General features: G+C 40.9%; 1 protein-coding gene across 1 annotated transcript in view; it reads right to left on the minus strand.

The window, feature by feature from the left end:
- Tmem131 (transmembrane protein 131) overlaps positions 1-24,421 on the minus strand; it is a 166,096-nt gene that overhangs the window by 27,076 nt on the left and 114,599 nt on the right. The window contains 17 exon segments of the mRNA XM_036167547.1: positions 537-679; positions 940-1,091; positions 3,827-3,893; positions 4,259-4,368; positions 4,451-4,589; positions 7,599-7,716; positions 7,858-7,933; positions 8,028-8,180; positions 11,898-11,984; positions 12,673-12,777; positions 13,217-13,351; positions 13,435-13,545; positions 14,978-15,148; positions 15,227-15,380; positions 16,074-16,182; positions 19,503-19,611; positions 23,721-23,782. Of these exon segments, the coding sequence (XP_036023440.1) occupies positions 537-679; positions 940-1,091; positions 3,827-3,893; positions 4,259-4,368; positions 4,451-4,589; positions 7,599-7,716; positions 7,858-7,933; positions 8,028-8,180; positions 11,898-11,984; positions 12,673-12,777; positions 13,217-13,351; positions 13,435-13,545; positions 14,978-15,148; positions 15,227-15,380; positions 16,074-16,182; positions 19,503-19,611; positions 23,721-23,782 (2,001 nt within the window).

The following is a 24,421-nucleotide window of genomic DNA, read 5'->3' on the forward strand; positions in this document are numbered from 1 at the left end:
AAATCTTGCTATCATGTGCTTCTGATGTGAAAGAGGTATGCATTGTGAGCTTCTGTATGCTGGACATTATGAGTCAACCCCACATGCCAAAGAGATCAGCATTCCTCAGGATTCATCTGGAAACTTCCACTTTGATCTGTCATTTTATTCCTAATTAATAGATTGCATTCATTCATTTGGCAGTAAGGTTCTCTGCATGTACTCCTGACCTGGCTTGAACTCACTAGGTAGTTTAGGCTGGCTTGGAGCTCATGATCCCTTGCTCCATCCTCCCAAGTGCTAGGCTTACAGGAGTGCTAGGTGTTGATGTGCCATAGTAAAAATGACATGTTTTACTATTCATATTCTGAATAAACCTGCAAAAGATCCAAATCAAACACCTCTGGATGTAAGACACAGGATTCTCTTAGCATCAAAAAATTCATGACTGGGCGGCAGGTGTGCACATATGGAAACATTATTCTGCTTCTGGAATTTCAACTGAGGGCTGAAAGCAAACACTGGAAGCTGGGCCCTGCACAGTCAGGGATACTCACTGTCTACACAATCTTTTAACAATGCTTCTGTGATTTTGAAGCGTAAGGAACTCCCTGGACCTGGAAGCTTGCCTGCCACCCTCAAGTTCTCAGTTGTCCCTTGACCTTGGACCATCACAGCATCCATCACAGTCAGGTTGTTTCTATGAAAGAACAAGAATTACACATTTTTCTCCAATTAATTTTGCATATCTTTTGATTTACAAGTTCTAGCATTTCGTAAGCAACCACAAAAAAAGATTAATATTTGAATTTAAGGGTAAAAATGTAAACATTCACCAAGAGCACACATTTTCATTTTAATTCACACATAGTACAGAAGATGCTACTGATGGTTTTGAGGGATACAAGGCCTGGAAGGTAAGTACTGAAAATGAACCCACACTCACACTGCAGAACCTACCTGACTATGATCAGTGAAGAAACAGTTCTGTTGTGAAGTGGAGTAAACTTTACTTTGACAGATTTCTTTTCTCCAGGTTTTAAAATGAGGTTTAAAATGAAATGCCGAGAGAGGCCCTCTGTAAATCCTGTTGGACTTTGCAGTGGATGAGCCTTAAATCATTTGTACAAACAAAAAGGAGTCGTTAATACAGTTTCCGTCAAACCATTTGTCCCCACCCTCTAGACCCCAGCACAGTCCCTCAAACTTGTCACACAGGCGAGCTTATCCTTCATGACCTAAACACTGGCACTGAGAGCTGGGGAGCCACCGAGGTGACGTCATAGTCTACGTGAAAACAACAGAATTTATTTCCTGGGTTACCAAAGCCCTCATGTTTGTATTATGTATTTTTTATTTTTAAAAATACAGGTATTTTTTTTTTTTTTAGTGAGAAAGAGAGAGAGAGAGAGAGAGAGAGAGAGAGAGAGAGAGAGAGAGAGAGTGTGTGTGTGTGTGTGTGTATGTGTGTTTAATTTGAAATTCAACTAACATACACGAAAGGACTCAGACCTGAGACAAACAGCTTGATACATTAATACAAAGCCAACATTCATGACTGGAAGACAGGTAGAACAACAATTAGTACCCCAAGTTCCTACTGATACTGTAGCCTGGCACTGCTGTGCAGGAAGCAGAGAAAGCCTCAAGTAAATGCAGTTCAGAGTGAATGTGTGCTGTTGACACAGGTACAGCCTGGTCAATCTTTAATTTTATTTTGAAAATAAGGCACCTAACTATTGCTTTGTAGATACGTGATGTAAGTTTAAGACATAATTTAGTTTGAAATTTAAAATAAGATTTTATGACCAGTTATAAAGATGGTTAAAAGTTGTTTTGTTTTTAATTAAAACAGTTTCAACACAAAGAAACACTAGTCTGGTTTTTAAAGAAGATTAAGTTTAAACATTCTGGGGGAAGGGTTGGCATGGTTCTGATGTCACACTGGAAAGAGTGATTTCTGTGGCATTCTCTACTTCCTTGGTATGGCTGGGGTTCATACACACAGATTCATCTACTTGTGAAACAAAATGTACTTGGTGAAGCACATCACTTAACTCTTGCTTACGAGGTAGAATGTTTTCTTTTACAGCTAATGATGTTCTCTGTTAAAGTCTGCTTGGATAATGAACTACTCCAACTGCTCCAAAGTGCTTGGTGAGTAAGCTCCGTTTTTAATAAGCCATTCTGGGTAGTCCTCCCCGACCCTCACTCCCTACCCCCACCTTTCTGAGACAAGGTCTCGATATGGAGCCTTGGCTGACTTCCCACTCATGGAAACCCATCTGCCTCTGTCTCCCAAGTGCTGGGATTAACTGTGTGCCATCATGCCCACCCCTGTTTTGGGCACAATGACAGACTGTACATATTCCAATAAATACTAGCTTATTGAACTCTGGTGGCCTGGGAAGCACTTCAGGATGGTGTGATGCCCTGAGACAGTACTAAAAACTCCCTAATTGTATGGTGGTGGGCTCCTAGATTGACCAAAGGATCTCTGGCTATCTCAGAAATCCTTTTCATAATAATGTAGAGACAGATGTCATTTGCTTTTCTTAGCATGCCATTTGTACTACTGATCAGAAGAGCAATGGAGGTTAACACTGCCAACTCTTAAGTGTGAACTTAGACAGTGGTGTTAAATCTCCCTCGTAGCTATTGTTCACTTCCCAGTCTGTATTTGTAATGAAAAAAAGTCTTTGAACAATAACAAACATAACTTATTAAATTTCAACATGGCACTCATGTCTCTCTAGTACTGTATATGATAGAAAGAGAATCATGTTTAAAGGATTCACTTAGCAATTACGTTTTCACCCTTAGAATTTCTTCTTTAGAAAATTCCCGAGGTCCAGAATACTCATCTATTTGTTATCCAGAGTCTAGTTCAGTGTATTATGTCTTGCATATACTGCTGTATGAGATCAAATTTTAAAAACTGAGTGTCAGCTCATTCCTTTCTTTTGTGTATTTTCTCTATAAAGGCAGAAGAAACCGAGTCCTAGTCACTGAGCATTCTCACTGACTCCCAATGCACTGCTTGCTACAATGGCACTTTACGGTCAGGAGAAGCAAGGCAAGATCCCAAGAGAAAGACACTGGAACCAGGACTGTCTACACTGTCGTCATGTGTTCTAGGCAAAGAGCTGAATAACTACAGACAGATGGTTGGACAAGGCGGGGGAGCACTTCCTACACAGCACTACGTGGGCCTACAGGAAGGACCAACGACCTGGATCTGAACGGGGCTTCAATCTGGCCTTGGGCAGAAGGGCAGTGAAGCCTGAGAGCCCAGCCAGCCTGCAGGCATTGGACTCCCAGTGCCACCTTCCTTCAAGGTCTGATGCAGTGATGAGTGGCCAGTGGTCACTTACCTGAATAATAGAGGACACTTTCATTGCCAGAACGAATCTACTTATTTATACATTTAAAGTCAGTATTATCAGTTGAGGTAAACACACACAGCTGTGCCAGGTATGAACACAGCCAGCTATAGGTCTCAAATTCATTGGTTTTACAATTTTATTAGGAAGCACACAGGAAGGAAATTTAAATGATTCAGCTTAATAAAATAAAATGTTTACTAAAAATAAAATAGTCTATATTATGACAAGTTGTCGTAGGCTGACTGTAAGATTAACACCCACAAAAAGGAGCCTTGTCAGGATGTTGCCCATGTATCTATATCCACCCATTCTTCCCGGTTTCTTCTGCTTCTAAATCAATTCCTGGACTGCTCTGACTTCTGTGATAACTGCTTTCAGTCTGGCTTAAGGGCAGCCTGTAGGTACTCTTCCCATTGGTGCTGGTCCTAGCAGAGAGTAAATGGTGTGGAACTTGTACTTACATTGTTTCTGCAGACTTGGAATTCAAGTGTCCTTAGATCTAGCTTGGCCACTTTACTCAAGTTAAACCTGAAATAAAAAATGTGCATCTGTCTTTATAAACATCACAACTAGGAATTGTGGAAGATTATCAAGCTCGAGCTTTATTTGCAAATTTATCTCGTGGCAGGTCTTGGGACCAGTCTTATTATACCACATTAATAGCATTTGAAGGTCAAAGGTTATCAGTTATAATTAATATCTTGTTCACTTTTTAAAAAGGAAATATTGGAATTGCTTTGTCTAGTGTCTCTTTACAGATTTTAAATGGTAGCTCCACATTTACATATGTTGAAACTTTCCTTATGCCCAATCCCAGGAACCTTCTGGGAACCTCAACTACAGAGCCAGACTCTAAGGTTAGTTACGATTTGGCTATCTAAAGCAATGCTTACCTTGAGACTAACTTATCTACAAAAATGGCAGGGTTGGAATACAAAGCCAGAGGAATGAACTGGACGTAGACAGGGACGTCTGCAGGATTCTCTAATGTAATCTCTTCTTCCTTAAAGCAAAGCCAAGAGGCGTTAGTGGAGACTCCCACACCTGTGGCCATGTCTCAGTGCTTGTATCATCTGAGTACTTACTGAGGAGCAGTTAGTATTAGTGAGTGGGAACTTCACGAGCCGGGGAGAGCTAAGGATGGAAGGCCAGGAGAGCTCGGCAGTGATTTTTGATACTATATTTTTTTGAAGGTCTGTATTTACTTCAAACATAGCATTCAACCTAGAAAAACAATTTCTAAGTCAGTGTACAAAAGCAAAACATTTGAGTTTTCTGAACATAAGAAATTGTACTTAAGATTTTTTTCTTCTGGTTCTTAAAAAAAGCTTGCTCATCCTATTTTAAAGAGATTTTTTTGATTTTAAAATGTTAATATTGTACAAGGATGGGATTAGTTTTACTTCTGTACATACTCATGACATGCTTCTTTCACTACTCACTCATTTACCCTGTTTTGTCCACCCATTTTCATTTTTTTTAGTGGGGGGACCGAATGGGTTTATTAGGGTAGTTTACAGGAGCATGGGAGTGGGAGTTTGTTTACCTTACCAGCAGCTACAACACTGACTTTCCCTCCCACATCAACCATTATCTGCCTAAGTCCTCATGGAGCCCTACCCCATTCCCCAAGAGGGTGCTGACAGGCTGGCCAGGCCGAGATCTTGTACAGGTGATCACAGCGGTGAGTTCAAGAGTGCAATAGTTATGTCATTCAGAAGCCAGTGTTCCTCACCGCTACCTCCGTTTCCCCTGTCCCATATGCTCTTTCTCCTCTTTGGTGATATTCCTAGAGTCTTAGAGGAGGTGACATAGATACCCCTTTATGACCGAGCGTGCAACTTTATTATACTTTCAATGATGTATGCTGTGTCTCTATTTTGGCACAAAGAGCTGACAGCATAACAATCCCTGCTATGGTTCTGTACTGAGCATGTTAAGGATGACAATTCTTAGTTCCAGTAGCATTAATGAAGTGCATGTATGTCTTTACATTTTTTCTTGGTGTAACTGAAGATAGAACCCAGCACCTTCTGTGTGCTAGTCAAGCACTCTACCTACATCAGCAGGCCTGTCCTCAGAAAAATTTTCAAATACAGATCCAATAAGGAAAGCTGAACTGCATACTATTTAGGACAGATATATCTATTCTTTAAGGGTTGTGAGATTCTTCCATGGCAGATATGGAAAGGATGTAGACACCCAGCAGGGTGCTAGGAGATTTCCAATAGGACTAAGGACAAGAGGTGCTGTTTGATATACTACTTTCCCTCTAGATTAAAAACCAAGATAAGGTCAGCACATGATGAGGATGTCATAAGAGATAATAAACCAAGAGTAGAGAGTGTTCAGTCGTACTCAGGACCTCATTTCAATAATTCCTACTAATGAGTGTTTGGAGTCAAGCAATTCAGGACTCAGAATGTATTTGTAATGGGGCTAAGGTACCTGGGACCAACCACTGAAGCATGCTCAAACCCTGCACTACTAAGTTATGATCCTGGGGTACTGGCAAGCACACACATAGAGGCATTATGAAACAAGAAGCAGAAATATCTTGAAACATGCATACCAACAAGGGAACACAAATGTGGGCCCATGGAGAATGCTTTACTCATTGTACACCAGGCTAGGGAGCCCAGGGCAGCGGGAGCCCAGGGCCTCGGCTAGCTGCCCACTGGAAGGAAGACAGGTGGTGTGAAGAGGCTCCCTGGCTGCTGAGCTGAGGGCAGCACTACTGAGTTATCCATTAACACTTGGAGACTGTCTAGACTTTCCAAGGTCCACTGTGGAGACACAGGGAACAAAGGAGAGTTTTAATCACTGAGCTTTTTGCAAGTTTATTACAAGACTTTGAGTACTCAGGGGAACCATTTTTAATGAAAAAATTAACTTTCTTTTCTTTAAGGAAACTTTTACAATATAGAAACTCCCAGTATCAACAGTTAATGGTTTGAACCATCCAGTGGACAGATGCACTCATGAGATGAGCAGACAGTTCTCAAGGGAAGAAATACAAATGTCCAGAAACATTTGAAAAAGTGTTCAACTTCTTTGCTGTCAGAGAAATGCAAATTAAAACTGCTCTAAGATTCCCAGAGGTGGCTATCATTGAAACACAGACACATACCCGACTAATCAACCAGGAAGGGTGGGGTGAACCTGTATTTGCTGCAGGTGGGAATGTAAATGTGCCCAGCCATGGAAATCAGTATGGAGGATCCTTGAAAATTAACACTAGAACTATCATATCTCTACTAACCAGGGGACATTCCTGAAGGTTGCTAAGTCAGCACACTGCAGAGATACTTGCAAAAGCCACACCTACCACTGCACTATTTAACGTAGCCCTGAGCAGGAAGGGAACCAGGAGAAGGGCAAAGGGGACGAAGGGGAGATGATGGAAACTAGGGCATGAGAGCAGAAGTGGGGTCCCTAAGGGGAAGAAGGGAACTGGCAGAGGGTTAGCGAGAATAAAGTATAATCATACGTGCATGAAAATGCCAGTGATAACCATTCTTTGTGTGCCATCTAAAGAGTTAATCAAAAAGGAGCTAATGGTTTAAGAATTTCAAAATACTCTTATGGTAGATTATTTTAATTTTGACAACTACATATCAAGTCTACTTGTCAATGTTCCTATTTCTGGAAAAATCCTTTTCTAATGTGTATGAAAGAGCCAGGCTTTTATAATACCAAAGCTACGTCTTGGTGTTTGAATCCAGGTGTGATGCTGGTTTTCCATTAGCATACTTTGTAGCTGCCAAAGATGCAATGGAGAGCCACCCGAAGGGGCCCTTTACGCCTCTAGCAACAGGTTAGCACTTGAAGGAGCAGGAGGAGGAAGCTTTTTAAACAAGGAGCAAATAAATTTGGTCTCCTGTAGGGAGGGAGTGAGTATAACTTGGGAAGGCCAGTAGCAGACAAATCTTTTTTCTCATGCATAATATTGTGTCTAAGGTGAACATGGTGGTCATAATATATGGGGCAATTTCAAGTTTCTTTAATTGTAAGGACAGACCTCATGCACTAGAGGAAAGAGGAAACAGGAGTGTATGTATTTCTTAGCCACAATGCTGACAATGTCAATGTGACAACACCCTGAACTAGGCCCATTAGTTTGGTGGTGACGTAGAATAACCATAGGAAAATACAGTGACATTTAGAAAGTAGAAACAGAGACACTGCATGTGCTACACTGCTAAAAGACTTCAATAAAGCAGAGGCTCGTACCTATGACCTGCGTTTTCCTTTATCCCCATCCAAGCTTTGAATAAACTCTGATGTAAATCCCAGTCGGCATCCCACGAGTCTTCCTGCATGGCCACCCCAGGCTGCACTTTGGGTTCAGCTGAAAGAGGAAGCACATGTCAGCACGGACTCAACCTACCCACTTGCCAATAGCCCTTCCAGTGAGTTCTACAGTACTCAGAATTAGCTTCGCTTTTTTGGTGGGGAGAGTAAAGGGACAGGAGGGACCAAGAAGACTTACATTTTGAGAGAAAGGGCAAGCCAATATAGCAGTGATCCCCACACTGTAGCCCAGGATCAAAATAAATGTTTGCAATCTATAAAGAAGCACAGGATAACTGTGAATCCCGCATCCACAGATGGTCACAGTCACAAAGTACTGACAAATAGGACTTCTGAAACCTGACAAACCTTTGACTTTTTCCCTGGCTCCAAGTCTTCCCTATTGCCCCGTAATCGTTTGTAGTAGAACCGTACATCTTCTGACAAAGACCGTATGTGCTGTATCTTCACCTTCTGTGAGAAGGAATTCATAATATTTAAGCTCTGATGAACTATCTTCCCCTGAAGGAAGAAAAACAAACAAATTCAGTTGTATATGACGAAATTTGCAGCTAAGACACATTCAGAATTTTCATCAGCTGATAATCTTTAAATCTGTCATTGACCCAAAAATTCATCCCCTCATTCAAAAGAAAAGCACCAAATCAAAAGAACAGAAATCAGAGGACAACCTTTTCATTGTTGCTGCTGAGGAATATTACAGAAGTACTGTAATGAACTAAGGGGAAATTTGGTTTTGTGTTGACACACTGAGTACACCAAGAAGACACAGAAAAGAACTTCAAATAAATAAAGAAGGTCATTTTTGGTAAGGCAAAGTCTGTTTATACCAAGGTAAGGCTGCCCTGAAATAAATGAATTCTAAAACCTAACCAAGTAAGAATAAAACATATCCTTTAAAAGAAAATATTTTCTTTATAAAAAAAACCCATCATTTTTACCATTACAGAGAAAAATTAGATCTCTTTAAAAAATGCAGGCTATCAACTGGCATGCCTGTGATTTTAGCACTTGGCTGACTAACACCAGAACAGTCCTTGTCTCAGAAAACAGCAATCAGAAGTAAAAACATACACCATGAAGAATTTTACAAAACTAGCATACAAATTCAGTTCTTTTTTAGAACAGGCTTTTCAATGTGTATTTGATGTGTATGAATGTTTTGGCTGTACTTATATAAAGTGCACTGCGTGCATGCCTGGCCTCTCAGAGCCAGAAGAGGAACTGAGCCCAGGAGCTGGAGTGCGGATGGCAGTGAGCTCCATGAGGGTGCTGGGAACTGAACCACCCTTCTACAGGAGCCACAACTCCTCTTAACTGAGAAGCCATCCCTCCAGTCCACAAACCAAAGTCTTAATCAGTGACTCTTTACCAGGTGCCAGCTTTGTTTTTCTAGAGCATATCAAATTGGTAAATTATCAATTTCAAAAAGATTCAAACCATCCTCAAGAAGCATATTATGAGCTTATATTTTCTTCTGGTTGAATACAGAATTGTTCCTACCCACTTAAAGAACTTTCTAAAGTGAGAAACCTGCTTTTCTAATATTTGGTACTAAAGAGACAGAAGAAGAGGACGGCATCCTTATTTGAAGCCTGGTGAAAACAAATACCCTGGCAAGACCCCATAGAGTGGACATGCGGCTGGGAGGGAAGGAAGTCAGAACAGGCAGCAGAGGTGCCTTCTTGGATCTAGATTTCTGTACTTATCATAACTTCTTCCTGGCCTCAGCTCTTAGGCCATATGGAGATCAAAAGAAAGAAAATTCCTTTTGAAATTCTATTTAAAGACTCAACCTTGAGTTATTTGAAATGTTTTCTGACTGTTTCTGTCCAAGAGCTCAAAGTCCCTTTCAGGACTCAGCAGAGCATAAGGAGATCAGTGTCCAAAAGGTGACTGACGGAAGAATAAGGTTCTTATGGATTAATAATAAAGGCATGGATTTAATATACAGTCAAAGTGCAATGACAGGAAGGCCGGGAGGGGGTTAATTAGAGCCCAAACTGAAGTAGGTTGAACTTTTTATTACAGTTGTATATTGAAAAGAGTATGATCTTGAACTTAGGCTCTGTTAAGTACAGCACTCCTATCTCCTGCCCCTAAACCTCTATCCCAGGAAGACACATTTCTACATTTTTCCAATGCATCCTGACTCTTCCTCAGAAAGCTAGCACCTTCTGCATGTCTTCTTTCTCGAGGCTCACACTCGAAGACACAGCTGAGTCCTCTCTCTACTCTGACCCCCAGCTGCCTCAGTTTGTTGACCTTCTGAGGTCACTCAAGGAATTGCTCCATGTTCTACCTTCTGCTATCCCCTCTCTCCACCACTTTGCTCCCTCACATGTGCATCATCTATTAAGTTCCTGACTCTGGGTATAAAAGATGTCTCATTCCCTTCCCAGAGGACCTCAGAAACACATCAAGAGAGATCAACTTGTAAGGAATGAGTCACTGCACTATAAAAGAATTGTTTCACACATGAAACTACTATTGTCTACAGTAGCCAAGAAATATTCAAATTCTTGTGTTTTCACTACTTAATGATCCATATACAAACTTCATTTTTTCTCTTCTTTAAAAGAACTACATTATGTACTTGTGTGTCTATAGTGGTGGGTTCATGCACCACAGTGTGTATTCACCACTGAGTCCATGTGGAGGTCAAAGAACAACTTGGAGGAGTTGGTTCTCTCCTTCCTCCTGGTGAACTCCTTCCTGGTGAACGCAGGCTTGGTGGCAAACACCTTTATCTGCTGAGCCATCTCACCAGCTCAACGTTAAACATCTGAATAGCATTTAAACTAACCACAACAACCACAACAAAGACCTGGCAGTGGGGTGCATGCCTTTAATCCTAACACTCTTTCTACTGAATAAAACCTATGTTAGATTGATTCTTTTTTTTTCTTTCTTTCTTTCTTTTTTTTTTTTTTAGCATAAAGAAAGCACACTACCACAAAATATTTTGGAGATAATTTCTGTATATCTGCTTAAGGCAATTTCCTATCAAGCTAAAAAAGTTATTAATTTTAGCAGTTTTTCAGAAGACACAGAGAAACATTTTGACATCAATGAACTATTTTTATTTTATATGTATGAATGTTTGCCTGCATGTATTTAGATGTACCCCACGTGTGCCTAGTTCTCACAGAGGTGAGAAGTGGGCATTGAAGGCCCTGAAACTGGAATTACAGACAGCTGTGAGCCACCATGTAAGCACTGGGAACTGAACCAGGTTTTACAGTAGGTGCTCTTAACTGCAAAGCCATCTCTCCAATTTCAAAAGTACTCTTAAAAATGGTACACACTCTCTGTATATAAAATGAAACAAAATAAAAAAAAATTTAGGCTATTTTTTTTCCCCTTTCAAACCCTGGAGGCTTGGAAGCAGGAAAGGCTTTGCTGCCTCCACCAGAGGCCCTGGCACTCAACTTTCCCCATAGCCTTTTTCCTGTGTGCCTAGTCCTCCCCTGGGCTGTTACCTCCATAAGTGGCCTGCATTTCCTTCTGATAGAGTCAATCTTTAAAGCTTAGTATTGATGACGTTAAGTCTCTGCTCAAAAACTTTAGACTCCTATGTTTCTTCAGGCTTCCACTCCAATACACTGTTCTACGTTCTCTTAAGGCTTCCTTCCCTTCTGGCCAAGCCAGATCGATCACTCAGTACTACCTGGACCAATTCAGACTTTACTCCCTCTTTCCTCTGATGATGATCTTCCCTAGCCCTGGATGTCCTTGCCTCCTCTTTTCTATCCCTGCCAGAAGAAATCCTAAGTTAGACTGCAGGGTGCTTTCTCTTTTGTTATTTTTTTTGTTTTTGAGACAGTGTTTCTCTGTGTAGTTTTGGTGCCTTTCCTGGATCTCACTCTGTAGGCCAGGCTGGCCTTGAACTCACAAAGATCCACCTGCCTCTGCCTCCCAAGGGCTGGGATTAAAGGTGTGTAACACCACTGCCTGGCACAGGGTGCTTTCTCTGTAAGTCCCTTTACCTTAATCTTCCTAGGGCAACCTCAACTCTCTACTTTACATAAAGCAGGGCTCCAGTTCCTATCTTCATAGAACGTCTTTTGAGGGAGGGTCTATCTCTTACCCACTTCCTATCCTCTAGAGAACCTTACAATAAATGACGAAGGCAGTAAACGACTTTCCCATTTGCGCTCTAAACACAGGGTAAAGGCAATGGCAAACAACTAGTAGGAGAAGTATAAATTGTCTTACTGGGAAGGAAGGGGGAAGGACCATGTGTTTTGGGAAGCAGGTCAGTGAGCCCACTGCGATCACAGCTTTCACAGGAATGGTTAGGATCTGTGGAGTGAAAAGCAGACCACCATGAAGTCAGGGGAAAGTCTGGGATGTTTGGTACTGTTTTAGGAGTTAAAAACAAAGTTTATTTTGTGTCATAGGCTGGCAATAACTCAAAACCATTATTGAAACCACCCTGGAAGCTTTTTAATCTGTCCAAGGTTCCTTTATCAAAAACTAAAAGTATAAAATAAAAAAATCAAATCTTTCAGAAATACATGCATTCAGGATCTTACTGACTACAACATAAACTCTACTCAGTCTCTGGAAGAGCTCACTGACACTCATCTGAAGAATGTCCAGCAGACATGAACATAATGTATTGCAAAAAGGACACTAATAAGTGCAGAGTCAGACATGCAGCTTAGGAAATCCAGTCAGACTTGTGCTGTGTGGAAACATTCTGTAGGCAGGTTTTTAATAGGGTAATTCTAAATGTGCTAAGAGTGTTTTTCTGAAACTGTGTCTCAGTTAGAAAGTATGTGTTTTAGCAGAAAACTGGGAGGTAGCAAACCAGTCTTCTGAAATGGTTCTTAAAAGATCAGTTATAAAGGCATGAAACTAGCACATGAACTTTAAATAAATGTATTCTCTGCTTCTACAAAAACTAAAAGGCCCTATAAATATCCATAATCAGTAACAATAAAAGTTTCAGAAAAATCCACTGACATGAATCCCCAGTAGTGCTTACCTCATAGTCTGTTGTGATCTGTATGGCTCCATCGTGAATCCCTTCTAGTTTCTTGGCAGTAAGTTTGACTCTGAACACTGCAAAGTGTCCTGAAGCTAATGTTACCTAAAGCAGTAAAAATGGCGTCATTCACTAGCCATGCAGGATCAAGTCTCCTACTGTAGGGGGAAGGAGCACCTAGCGGTAAGCTCTACCCACACAGACCCGCATGGCATCAGGTTGCCACAGCTCATGTGCAGAGCAATGTAGACTAGAGTACTGACTCACTGGAGACCCTTTCCTTTCAGGACAGTGTGATATGGATCGTTCCAGTTTCACTTGCTCTGTAACTCCTAAGGTAGGCTCAGTGTCTCTGGGCTTCAGTGTCCTCATCGTAAGTGGAAAACAGGGGAGCAGATGCTCCATGAAGCCCTTCCAAGATCTACCAGTCACTGCCATTAGGCAGCACGTCAAACCCTAGCTGAGTGGTGCACACAACAGTACTCTTTCACTTGTGGCTTCAACACTCAGTTAACCCAAAGAAGCAGTAAACACGTTCACTCACTGGGGACTGGTCAGGCAAGGAGGACTTCTCCAGCTCTGGAAGGCTCGCAATCACTGTAGTTCTGTTGCCTCTCTCTGTAGCTACCAGTTCTATGGATAAGCCATCTCCTATGATATGCCAACTTTTTATAGCCAGCTTCAAAGAGAAAACACAAAAGTGATCTTGCAACACAAACACGAAATCCTCAGTGTGATTGAGAATAAAATTAATTTCTTTACCTCAATTGGATTGCTGTTTATAATTGCAAATAAAATATTACTTGCTTCTGTAGCACTCAGCACTCCAAAATCTATGAAGCGTTCTTCTATTTTGGGGGGCAATACAAAGTACTGGAGAGATAGAAAAGGACTGTATTAAATACCAATCACATGTGTGTAACAGAATGTTACCAAAGACAGTGATCACCAGGAGACAGCATGGTGCCTGTAGTTTACGCCTATGTGTATAGATACATGGTATAGTGAGAACTTGGAACAATCAGAGGACCAGGGATGGAAAGAGGCCATTTACTGAGCAGCTACCTCCCTGAAGAAAAGCAAGAGGCTAGGAAGCCCTGGCAATTAGGCAGAGAGTCTGTGGTCCCGGCAGGCACTGAGTGATTTTAAGTCATCTGACTGGATGGTAACATCGGCTCCACAGTCTAGCTGCTGTTAAGTTCTGGGAGGCAGTGCGTGTGCCTGCCTTCTCTTTCGTGACAGTTGTATTACTTAGCCACATTTCTTTTATTGGCCACATGCACCACAGCTTTGTCTGGCATTTTCCTGCTGGTTTGTTTTCTGCACTGTAAAGCCCTCGATGCCTACTTCTGGGCTATATTTATCTTACTTGCTCAGATGTGCATCTTACCACCCAGTTTTCTCCTTCCCTCCCTGGTTCTTTGCTTTGTCCAGTATTTCCCAACTTTAACCAATCAAGGTTACCATTTTACTTCCTAATGTTGTCCCTCCCCCATTACTCTCCTTCCATTTATCTTTGTTTTAGATTTTCTGTCAACAATTCAAAAGAAAAGAATGTAGAAAAGCTCCAGGTAGAGACTGGAATTAAAGGTGTCAAATATATAATGGGAAAAATTCAGAAATAAGTAATTCTTAAGTTTTCAATTGCACGTTATTCTGAGTAGTCAATGAAGCCTTGTGGTGTCCCATCAGGGATTGGAATCATCCCTTTCTCCTATGTATCCATGCTGTATATGCTAACCACTCATTAGTCATGGAGTTTCAGAAGGACTACTGTGGTAGCAGCACAGGGCCTGTGCTCAAGCAACCCTTATTTTGCTTTGTAAATGCCCCAAGGAGCAAGGGCAGTGATTCCATGGACTCACATATGCCAAAGAAAAGACAAAAGGTGCTTTCCTTAAGGCAACGGTAAATTATAGTTTAATTACAGCACCGTATCATGTATTACCCTAAGTAATACTACTATTTACTCTAATTTCTAAATTAAACTTAGTTGTATGCGTTAGATGAAAACACAGTGTGGACAGTCAGCCTTTCATATTGTGGGTTCCACATCCATGGACTTCATTGCTTGCCTACAAATACTACAAATATTTTCTATAAGGAACTAGAATACCCATGAGTTTGGGCATCTGTAGTGGATTCTAAGACCAATTCCCATTGGATACTGAAGAATTAACCCCTAGTTTTGGAATTCTCTGGGGATCCTGGAAGGAATCAGATCAACATGTAAAACACAAGAGTGCAGCCCAATTGCCTGGCAATACCCAAAAACACAGAGAAGGGACCTTGACAGCATACTTACTTCTAAAAAGCCTGTGTATACCCGCACAGGCAAATGAAACTTAGAGGCATTGGTAATGAGTAAAATGTTGTTGTCTATGTGCATGGATGATGTGGATGGCATAAAAAACAGGGTAAAAATGTATCCTGACTCATTAGGAAGAATTAAAACTGGTTTGCTGAAGTTGTGCACCTGGGAGAAGGAAGAAAAAGCAAAGGTTAGTACATCTAGTGGATAGCAGCAGAATGAAGCAAGAGGGCTCACACGCACCTGAAACATCGTTCTGGCTTCTTCCGGTAACAACACATCATGAATGAGGATTGCAAAACTAAAAGTGTTAGTCAAGTAAATTGGCCTTTCCACTGGGTCAGCAGGACTGTCCTGGATGTGAAATAGTGTTGCGGCGTGATCAAAACCCAAATAACTATTGGAAGAAAACAAAACAAGATGAATCCTCCTTATTTTCTTGTGTTAATTTAAGGTCCAAGCTCTTTGGTTATAAGTAGTAGTGTACATTTAGCCTTAAGGACCACAGAACAGAATTAGTATTTAACTTTATAACTGTATGATTGATCACACGACTAAAACTTTAGCTTACAAAATACTGAAATATAACAGAAAGATGGTTCCTAGTGCATGATACAAAATCAAACTGCTGGACTCAAGCACACACCAACAGGAAAGCTACAGTGGTTCCGGCTGTGCATTAATACGACACTTACTGTAAAAGCACAGTGAGAAAGTTATGTCTCAGAGGCCATTTCTAAGTCAAGGGTCAACTGAGGGACTGAAGAGTTTACAGATGAAAACAAACATTTGCCTCAAGTCACAGGAGTGACATGAAACAGTCTGACATGTTACAAAAAGAACAGAATGAAAATGGTTCAAATGACTTAAATATTGAAGAAACACATTCACTTCTGAATCATTAAATCTTCTAACACAGATCATATCATTCAATTTTCTCCTTTCATCTTAGAAAGTCAGAAAGAAACAAGACAGAGGATTTCCTTTACAGTTATTGTTCTTTTCACTATAAGCCCGTTAGGTTGGATGAACTCTATCAGCAAAAAGTTGTAAACAGAAAGTTAAAAGCTCCTTTGAAGGCAAAACTCACCCATCTAGAACTTCTGCTTGATAGGGTATTTCGAGTTTAGAATAACTCTTTTCCTTTGCTTTAACAGTTATTTTCCCAGAAAACTGAGAGGGCTTTTTTGCTCTTGAAGCTGAAAGGAAGCATTGAAACAAACAAACAAACAAACAAAAGACAACAGAAAATTGTCATTTAAAAAAATGTCTATTTATTTATGTGTGGGGGGTATTTTTTAAACTTAAAACATTCCATTTACTCATTTTGTGTCTGTCTGACAAGTGTGAGTGCAGGTGAGCCTGTTAGGGCACACACATGGAGGTCTGAGGGACTAAACCCAGGTGGTCAGGCTTGGTGGTGAGCAAGGACCTGCACTGCTCACCATGTAGACAGCTCTGTTACCTTTTACTGCTTATGAGTCTGAGTGATTTTATGGAAACTGAGAGGATCTTAAAAAAAGGGAGCGGGGGGTGAGGGGGTGGACGGACGCTTCCATACTGGCAAACAGAACACTTGCATACATAGTCTCCATTTTGTATAAAAACCAGGATAGTTTCCTGTGGTGAGACAGACCACCTAGTCAGGTTCCTTAACCTGAATCTCAGCATGGTGAGCATGTGAGGGCAGGTTAACTCCCTATGGTAGGCACTGTGGAGGATATCCAACAGCACCTAGGGACTCCTCTTGCTAGATGTCAGGCACATCCCTCCATCTGTGGTGACTAAAAATGTCTCCAGAAAACTGCCAAGTGTCCCGTGGGAGGCAAAACTGCTGGCACCTGGCACCTACTGAGCATTGGTAGTTCAAGGCTGTACTGAGAAAGGAACAATATTCCTAGTTTGGCCCCAGTCTTGTGGCAAATATCAACAAGGCAGCGTGGCACAGAGAAAAGCCATTCGCCAGCTGAGAGCTGTGAGCTGAGGAAGACCTCTCCTGCTGTCAACCCCATCCCATCTGTCTTTTCATGGTGTCTCACCGATCAAGTCAAGCTCTCCGAATCAAAGAAACTCATTTGATGCATCCAGTCTGGGTGCTCATTAGATGCTGCTTCCCAGGAAAAGAAGAAGCAGTTCAGTGTTCTTTCCTTTGAAGTCCTTCAGGTACACCTCCAGTGAATGTGTGCCACCCAACTTCAGGACAAGCAAAGGACGAGGGAATGGTACCAACAATGCCTAGCATCCCACTATATACTCTCAAGCACTTCAGGTTTAAATTTCTCCTTAACATCTTTTTCCAACTGAGCTATTTCTGGATACTTTAGCTTTTTCAGTGTTCTGATGTCAGGCTGATATAGGACTATAATTCAGGCATTTCCCAGTGTTATTAGCTTAGCAACACAAAGATCTCAAGAATATTCAGTTAACTAACATGGAGTATCATGGGGGAGAAGGACGTCTGTCGGGAACATGAACCTGGCAGCACTAACACACTGTGAACTCTGAAAATACCCTTACGTATGTGTATGTGTATGTGTATGTGCCTAAGGAGGTCAGAAGAGGGCACTGGATCCTGCCTGGAGCTAGAGTTACAGCTGGAGCTGGTGTGAGCCACCCAACAAGGGTGCTGGGAACCCTTGGAACCCACCTAGGGCCCTCTAGCAGGGTAGCCAGTGCTCTTAACTGCTAAGCCATCTTTCTAGGTCACTCACAGCAACCTTTGAGAGGTATTTTCTACTGGGAGATCTGCAGCACTGTGAGTAGGTAAGAGGTCAAAACATTTCCTTAAGACATTAAAAAGCACTTGAAAGAAAATTAGCAACTGTTTGGAGGGAAAAAACCCTTTCTTTTAAGAAACACTATTTTAGGGCTGGGGATACAGCTCAGACGTAGAGTGCTTGCCTAGCACAAACTTGGCACCGGAAAAATAAATAAATAAATAAATAAATAAATAAATAAATAAATAAATAATAGATAGATAGATAGATAGATGGATGGATGGATGGATGGATAATTTAGAGCCTGTAATCTCAGAAGAGCCGCACGAATGGCACCATATGCCTCCATGGAGACATTTGCTGGGCTTAAGGAGTTGGAGGGAGGAGCCCTGTACCCTCAGAGATAGAGTAGTGGTATGCTATAGGATATGGCTGAGGTGGACTTGCCCATTGCTTGGGTTAGTCACTAAGGTGCCTAAGTATTCTTGACTACTCTGTTCTCTGGATGGGAAGACCTGGTCATGACGTGGTCTCTCAGCAGCACAGAAGACATTTACCTCTTACATGGGTGTAGCTGTGACTGCAAGACCCCCTGTAATTTTAACTTTCTACATATGCATCATAAAAGAGGTCACATATTCAATTTCTACTCCCTGGGAGTTCTTTCAGAGGCCTCAGCCTGTATCATTGCTCCAGATCCCCCCAGAATGCTCCAGAACTAAGGAATATACCGACTCTCTCGCAAACACTATGATGAACTTGGCAGGGTGCTGTCACACTCACTAACTACCCTCATCTGATGAGCTGAACTGTGAAATGCGGACTCCAGACAGATATGGTTGTCAGAATACCAACCAGGTTCATCTTTATGGTCCCTTGCGTAGGTGAGACAGGTGGATTAGACCAAAGAGGCATGTTCAGGATGGAGAGGCTAGGGAAGACACAGGCCCTCTTCCAAGTTTCAGTTCTTATTTAATCATATACTGAGTTAAGCAGCATTAAGTCATTTAAAAATCGCAATAGCAAACCCAATAAATTTCTCTTAAAACAAATGAAAATAGAGTAAAGACAGACTATAAAAATGCTTAAGTCTGAGCTAATGTTTCAGGTGAGACTGAGTACATTGAGGGCATTACGGCTGTAGATCAGCGATAACATTTCAAATAACACATTTTATGCATATCTGAAATAACAGCTAATTGGACAACTATAACATAAAGGCTATTATTTAAGCTTAGGCAGGATTGTCTGCTTTACTTAAAAAGTCAACATATAAAAGTGCTATGAAGAGTATTTTTGCCCACAAACCTAAACGTGCTTCTGAACATTAAATGCATTATCACTTAATTAAAACAACCAATGACTTCATAATTAAGGTAAATTATGACAGCTGTGACTGGTTATCCCAGATTACAGAAATATCCCAACCCTAAGGTATCTGCTAATATTTCTTGATTGTGAATACTAATTTAGGGTGGTGGTGACACATGCCTTTAATTCCAGCACTTGGGAGGCAGAGGTGGGTGGATCTCTGTGAGTTTGAGGCCAACCTGGTCTACAGAGAGAGTTTCAGGACAGTTAGGGCTACACAGAGAAACCTCTCTAAAAACAAAGCAAAATGAACAACAACAAAAAAGTTAGTGACTTTTGTGTGTGTGTGTGGGGGGAGGGGGAATCAATTGAGGCAGTACTGTTAAATGTTGGTTAAAATAGTCTGGATTTCTATATTAACCCATCAACATAGATGCTTTCTAGTTTATCAAAATAACACCACTCTATGATAGAAAAAAATTAATATTTACCATCAAAACTAATGCTTGCAACCTTGGTATATTTACTTTCAGAAGCTTTTAATGTAACTGGTTTAAAATGTACCGTTATAGCGTCATTTTGTGGTGTAGGTCGAACACTCTGCAAAGAAAAAAAAATGTAATTTTAGTCTAGTTTAGCTAGAAAGTGAAGCATACTCTAAACTAAGGCTTAATGTCTATAGCAGCTGTAAATGAAACAGGGCAAGTGCAAACCTTCCTTTCATTAGAATACCTTATGAAACAGTGATGACAAGGGAACCAGGTATGAGATTAGTAAGTAGGAATCTAAGGACAAACTCACACATGGGAAAACGTAAAGGTCTCACTTTCTGAATGAATGCCTACTCTGTGAGTGAAGGGGACATGAAGCCAACTTAAGACCCATCTGTCTTGAAGAAATCCATACACATAGGTGCTATGGAGCTGTCCTCTAATGGGAAGAATGAACACACACAAGATGCTGTGACCCCCAGGTGGCCTCTGCAGTTGTTTCTGCATGGTCTGACAGTGTAGGCAAGGCCTGCTGTTAAAGGCAGACTATTCATTTCATTACTGGTGCACTGGGCAGTAAGGCCAACTACAGAGGTACTTAACTTGGAAGAGAGGCTGGAATGCTTTCAACTTAGGGAATCAGATCTATTCACATAACTAAACCTAAAATTTAAAAAACAAAACAAAACCCAAAAGCAAACAAGAACAACAACAAAACCTAGCTAATGGTGTATGTTTAGTGTATATTTAAAAAATAGACACATTTTAAGGTCTAGTTATTTTTTTTTATCATCCTCAATGATACAATTCATTTAAACCAAAAGAGACTTCAAAAGTCCAACCCCTTCCCCATTGTTCTGATAAAGAGAGCCTCACATTATAAAATGATTTTTCAACAGTCAGCACCAAGAGGAGGACTGAAGCCAGGTTTCCTGACTTGGTATAGGGTCACTGTCTAACCCACTGCACAAAAGTGTCTTCACGGAATCATGGTATTGCACACTAACCCTCATTCAAAGTACTTATTAAATTATCAGGACTGTGTGAACTTGATGTCAAATCTTGTTACTTCCCACAGAAAAGAATCTTCCATCTGTGAAGCTCATCGGGTATGCTTACTCATGGGGCTGGCAAGTCACTAGGTTCTTCCCCATTCCCAGCTGACTCTTTCTGTTCACTGATAAAGAAGAATCCTACCTAGACTGAACATCACATGAACACATTTGTGTGTGCCTGAAGGCACAGTAAGTGTGTGAGAAGAACGTGAAGGAAGACACTGGCTCTGTGGCCTGGTGTTTGCTATGGCAGGGAACTAAGGTGATTACACTAACTCCAGAGCCTGCCAGGGCAGCTCGCTTTTCCAGGTACTATTAGTGCTGGGCAGCTAGCAAGTCCTTGCAGGTCCTGGATGATGGCCCTAAAGATGATTCTTGCAGTTGGTTGAGCTGGAATTCTTAACAGCCTTGGCTTCTGATCTCCCACTTTCTCAGCATTTCATCTTTTCATTTGCCTCCCTTTTTCTTGGCGAATGCTTTCTCATTTGAATATCAGACTGGGGTTGGGAACTGGATGATTGGTTCAAAACATCTTCCTTATCAATAAAGCTTACTGTTAATAACCACCACTTGAAATACAGATCTCTTCATTCCCTGAAGGGTATGCATGTACTTTGAGATTAAACAAAGAACTGTTTAAACTGTTAGCAAAGCTACATATGGAAGATAGTTTCATTTGCTTACTGTTTTATCACACTAACAATTGTCCCAAGAGAGGGAAGCAGTAGAATACATATGGCAATCTAGTAGTGACACATCTGGAAGCTAAGCGAGCTGCCACATACTCCGATTCATTTTCCCCATCTCTAAGGACATCCCGGGAGACTGGAGGAGATCTTTTCTAAGGCAATAATCTGTCTACAAAGTTTTGTGATTCCATCAACTTGCTACTTGGAGCCTGTGGCTTGCTAGAGAGCTGGGCTCTCAGCGCACAGCTACCTCCTTCCCTGGCTACTGTGAGGGAGACAGCAACCATGGGACCACAGCCTCGTCCCAACACATTCACACATTGCAATGGTTCATCAGGAGCCACTGCAGCATGTTCTGAGTGGCAGCAGCTGCTGCTACAAAGCCATGCAGGAAAGAACGAGTCATGGTTTTTGCTAAGAGAAGTTGTTGTAAGCAGGAAGAACTTAAAATAGATGTCAAAAAAATGATTCTCTTACTTCAAATGCAATACTTTAAGTAAGCATTTTCCAAACCAGAGGAAATATTTACATTCAGAATTATTACCTCAAAACATACTGCACTAACAGTAAACAAATATACAATTGGTGACTCACTTTATACAAATGGCCTGAACTGTTCACTCATTAAAAATAAACCTGAATTATCAGGTAAAACCTATTTGTCTAAGGAAATAAAAAAGCAAAGCAAAAAAAAAAAAAAGCAAAAAAAAAAAAAAAAAGCAAATACTTAAAGTTCATTCTGGTGACAATATGAAAAATAATACAAAATTATTACCTTGTAATAAACTTATTTATACTAACATTTTAGTATTAGTTACTAACTATGACTTATTCAAAGATAATTAAGAAGTGGGAAGATTCCCAGGGAAAGGCAGCTTGCATACATTCTTAATATAATTTAGGCTTTTCTTATGACATTCAAATCAAACTATCATTCAATAATTCAAGTGAGACACAAGAGTCCAAGAAGTCAGATGTGGTGTATGCCTTTAATCCCAGCACTTGGGAGGCCGAGGCAGGAGGATTTCTGAGTTTAAAGCCAACCACTGAGGTCCAGGCCAGCCAGAGCTATCTAATGAGACCTTGTCTCCAAAGAGTTCAATACACATTGAAACCATAGAGGCATGCCAGCAAGCAAGGGGAGAGCCCATTAGCACACAGCAATTGGATCCTTAACATTGTGCGCATACATTCATGTAAGCAAACATCAAGCTGACAGTGGCAGTTACTAAATGACCCCTGTTTGTCAGCTAGCATGGAAACTTCATGCAGACCTTCCTTGAAGACATCTATGACACATTACTGTCAGGAAGATTATTTTCTCAAAGCTGCATGACAGATAGGAGGGCCTGAATGTGGGTGGTCATCCATCACCAGGTGAGGAGCTTGAATTTGGAGTTACCTGTATTGTTATCATGCACCGAGAAGGACTATAGTGTTTAAAAAGCAGATCAGGCCAGGGGGTGGGGATTTAGCTCAGTGGTAGAGTGCTGGCCTAGCAAGGCCCTGGGTTCGGTCCTCAGCTGGGGGGATTGGGGGAGGATCAGGTTGGGCGGTGGTGACTCATGCCTTTAATCCCAGCACTCAGGAGGCAGAGCCAGGCGGATGGATCTCTGTGAGTTCGAGGCCAGCCTGGTCTACAGAGCGAGATTCAGGACAGGCTCCAAAGGCTACACAGAGAAACCCTGTCTTGGAACAACAAAGAAAAAAAAAAACTAACTAACTAACTAACTAAAAAATAAAAAGAGGATCAGTTTTTGGAAGAGGAATTAACAAGACAAAATAAACCTTTAACATTCAGCACTACCTAGTCCGTCCTTAAAATTGCGTATGTATAGGAAATGGTAGAAGGTAACAACTTTTCTAAAAACATACCAGCCTCTAATCTTGTTATAATATGCAAGAAATGCTGAAATAAACACAAAACAAAACAAACTTAAGTTCTCAGAAAACTCAGTTTGCGGTGTATGTAGGAGAGAAGTCTAAGCTACTGTGACCTCGCCAACTGAACACCATGACAGCTTTGGCTGGTCTCTTTTATCATCTACACTTGTGTCAAAGTAGCTACAGTGTTCTCCTACAATGTATAAGTGTCCTAATGTTGCTCTCTTGATTAAAATCCCATCCTTTTCTTACTGCTCTTTTATGAACCCAAATAAGCCTAGTTTCAAAATGAGTTCAGTGGTGGAGGGGACTTTGGTGGTTTGACTCCTAGCTCCACATTTAGGACATAGTATAATACATAGTTGATGTTTAAATAATTGAAGACCAGGCTTCTCATATTCCACATAAAACCAGAGTCGACAGGCTACCACAACAAAGAGCAAGGACTTAACTCTGACGTTAAATCTCTCAATCTCTCTCTCTCTCTCTCTCTCTCTCTCTCTCTCTCTCTCTCTCTCTCACACACACACACACACACACACACACACACACACACACACACGGGGGGGGGGGGGGAGGGTGTTACTTACTGTTATTGGTACATCCTTTGTTCCTGAATTTAATAAATGAAGATTTAAAACTTTTGGTAGATCTGTTAAAATGGAGGAAAAAAGTGTTTCTTTAGAAGATGTGCTTCATAGCACATTAGACTCTTTATCTTATTAGATATCAAGTTGAAGTTATTCTAGAATGTGAAATATAATGACTATCATGTTAATAAAGGATACATTTGGTAGGAGTCACTTTACTTATCAGGATATTTGTTTGATGTACAAGAGCTGCCCTGACCACACTCAACTTAAATAATCAGACCAAAACCAAACAAAAATGTAGAGTGTAATTTGTGAACGCAGATATTACATAGTTTTCCAACAAGACAATTACATTAAAATTACATATGCAAAATTACCATACTGAAAGCTAATCAGGCTGGGTGGTGGGGACACACACCTTTAAAATCCCAGCACTAGGGAGGCAGAGACAGGTGGATCTCTGTGAGTTTAAGGCCAGCCTGGTCTACAGAGCGAGTTCCAGGACAGCCAGGGCTACACAAAGAAACCCTGTCTCAGAAAATTAAAAAAAAAAAAAAAAAAAAAAAGCCAATCAATTTTTTGAAAATATGGTCTTTAATCCTAGGCAAGTAAATTTTAAATACAAATGGTTCATATCAAGTATTTGTACTTTTTCTTTAATAAAAATCTGAGCTTGGTTGTTTACGATTTTAGAATTG

The sequence above is a fragment of the Onychomys torridus genome, chromosome 18, assembly GCF_903995425.1.
Source record: "Onychomys torridus chromosome 18, mOncTor1.1, whole genome shotgun sequence".
Lineage (NCBI taxonomy): Eukaryota > Metazoa > Chordata > Mammalia > Rodentia > Cricetidae > Onychomys > Onychomys torridus.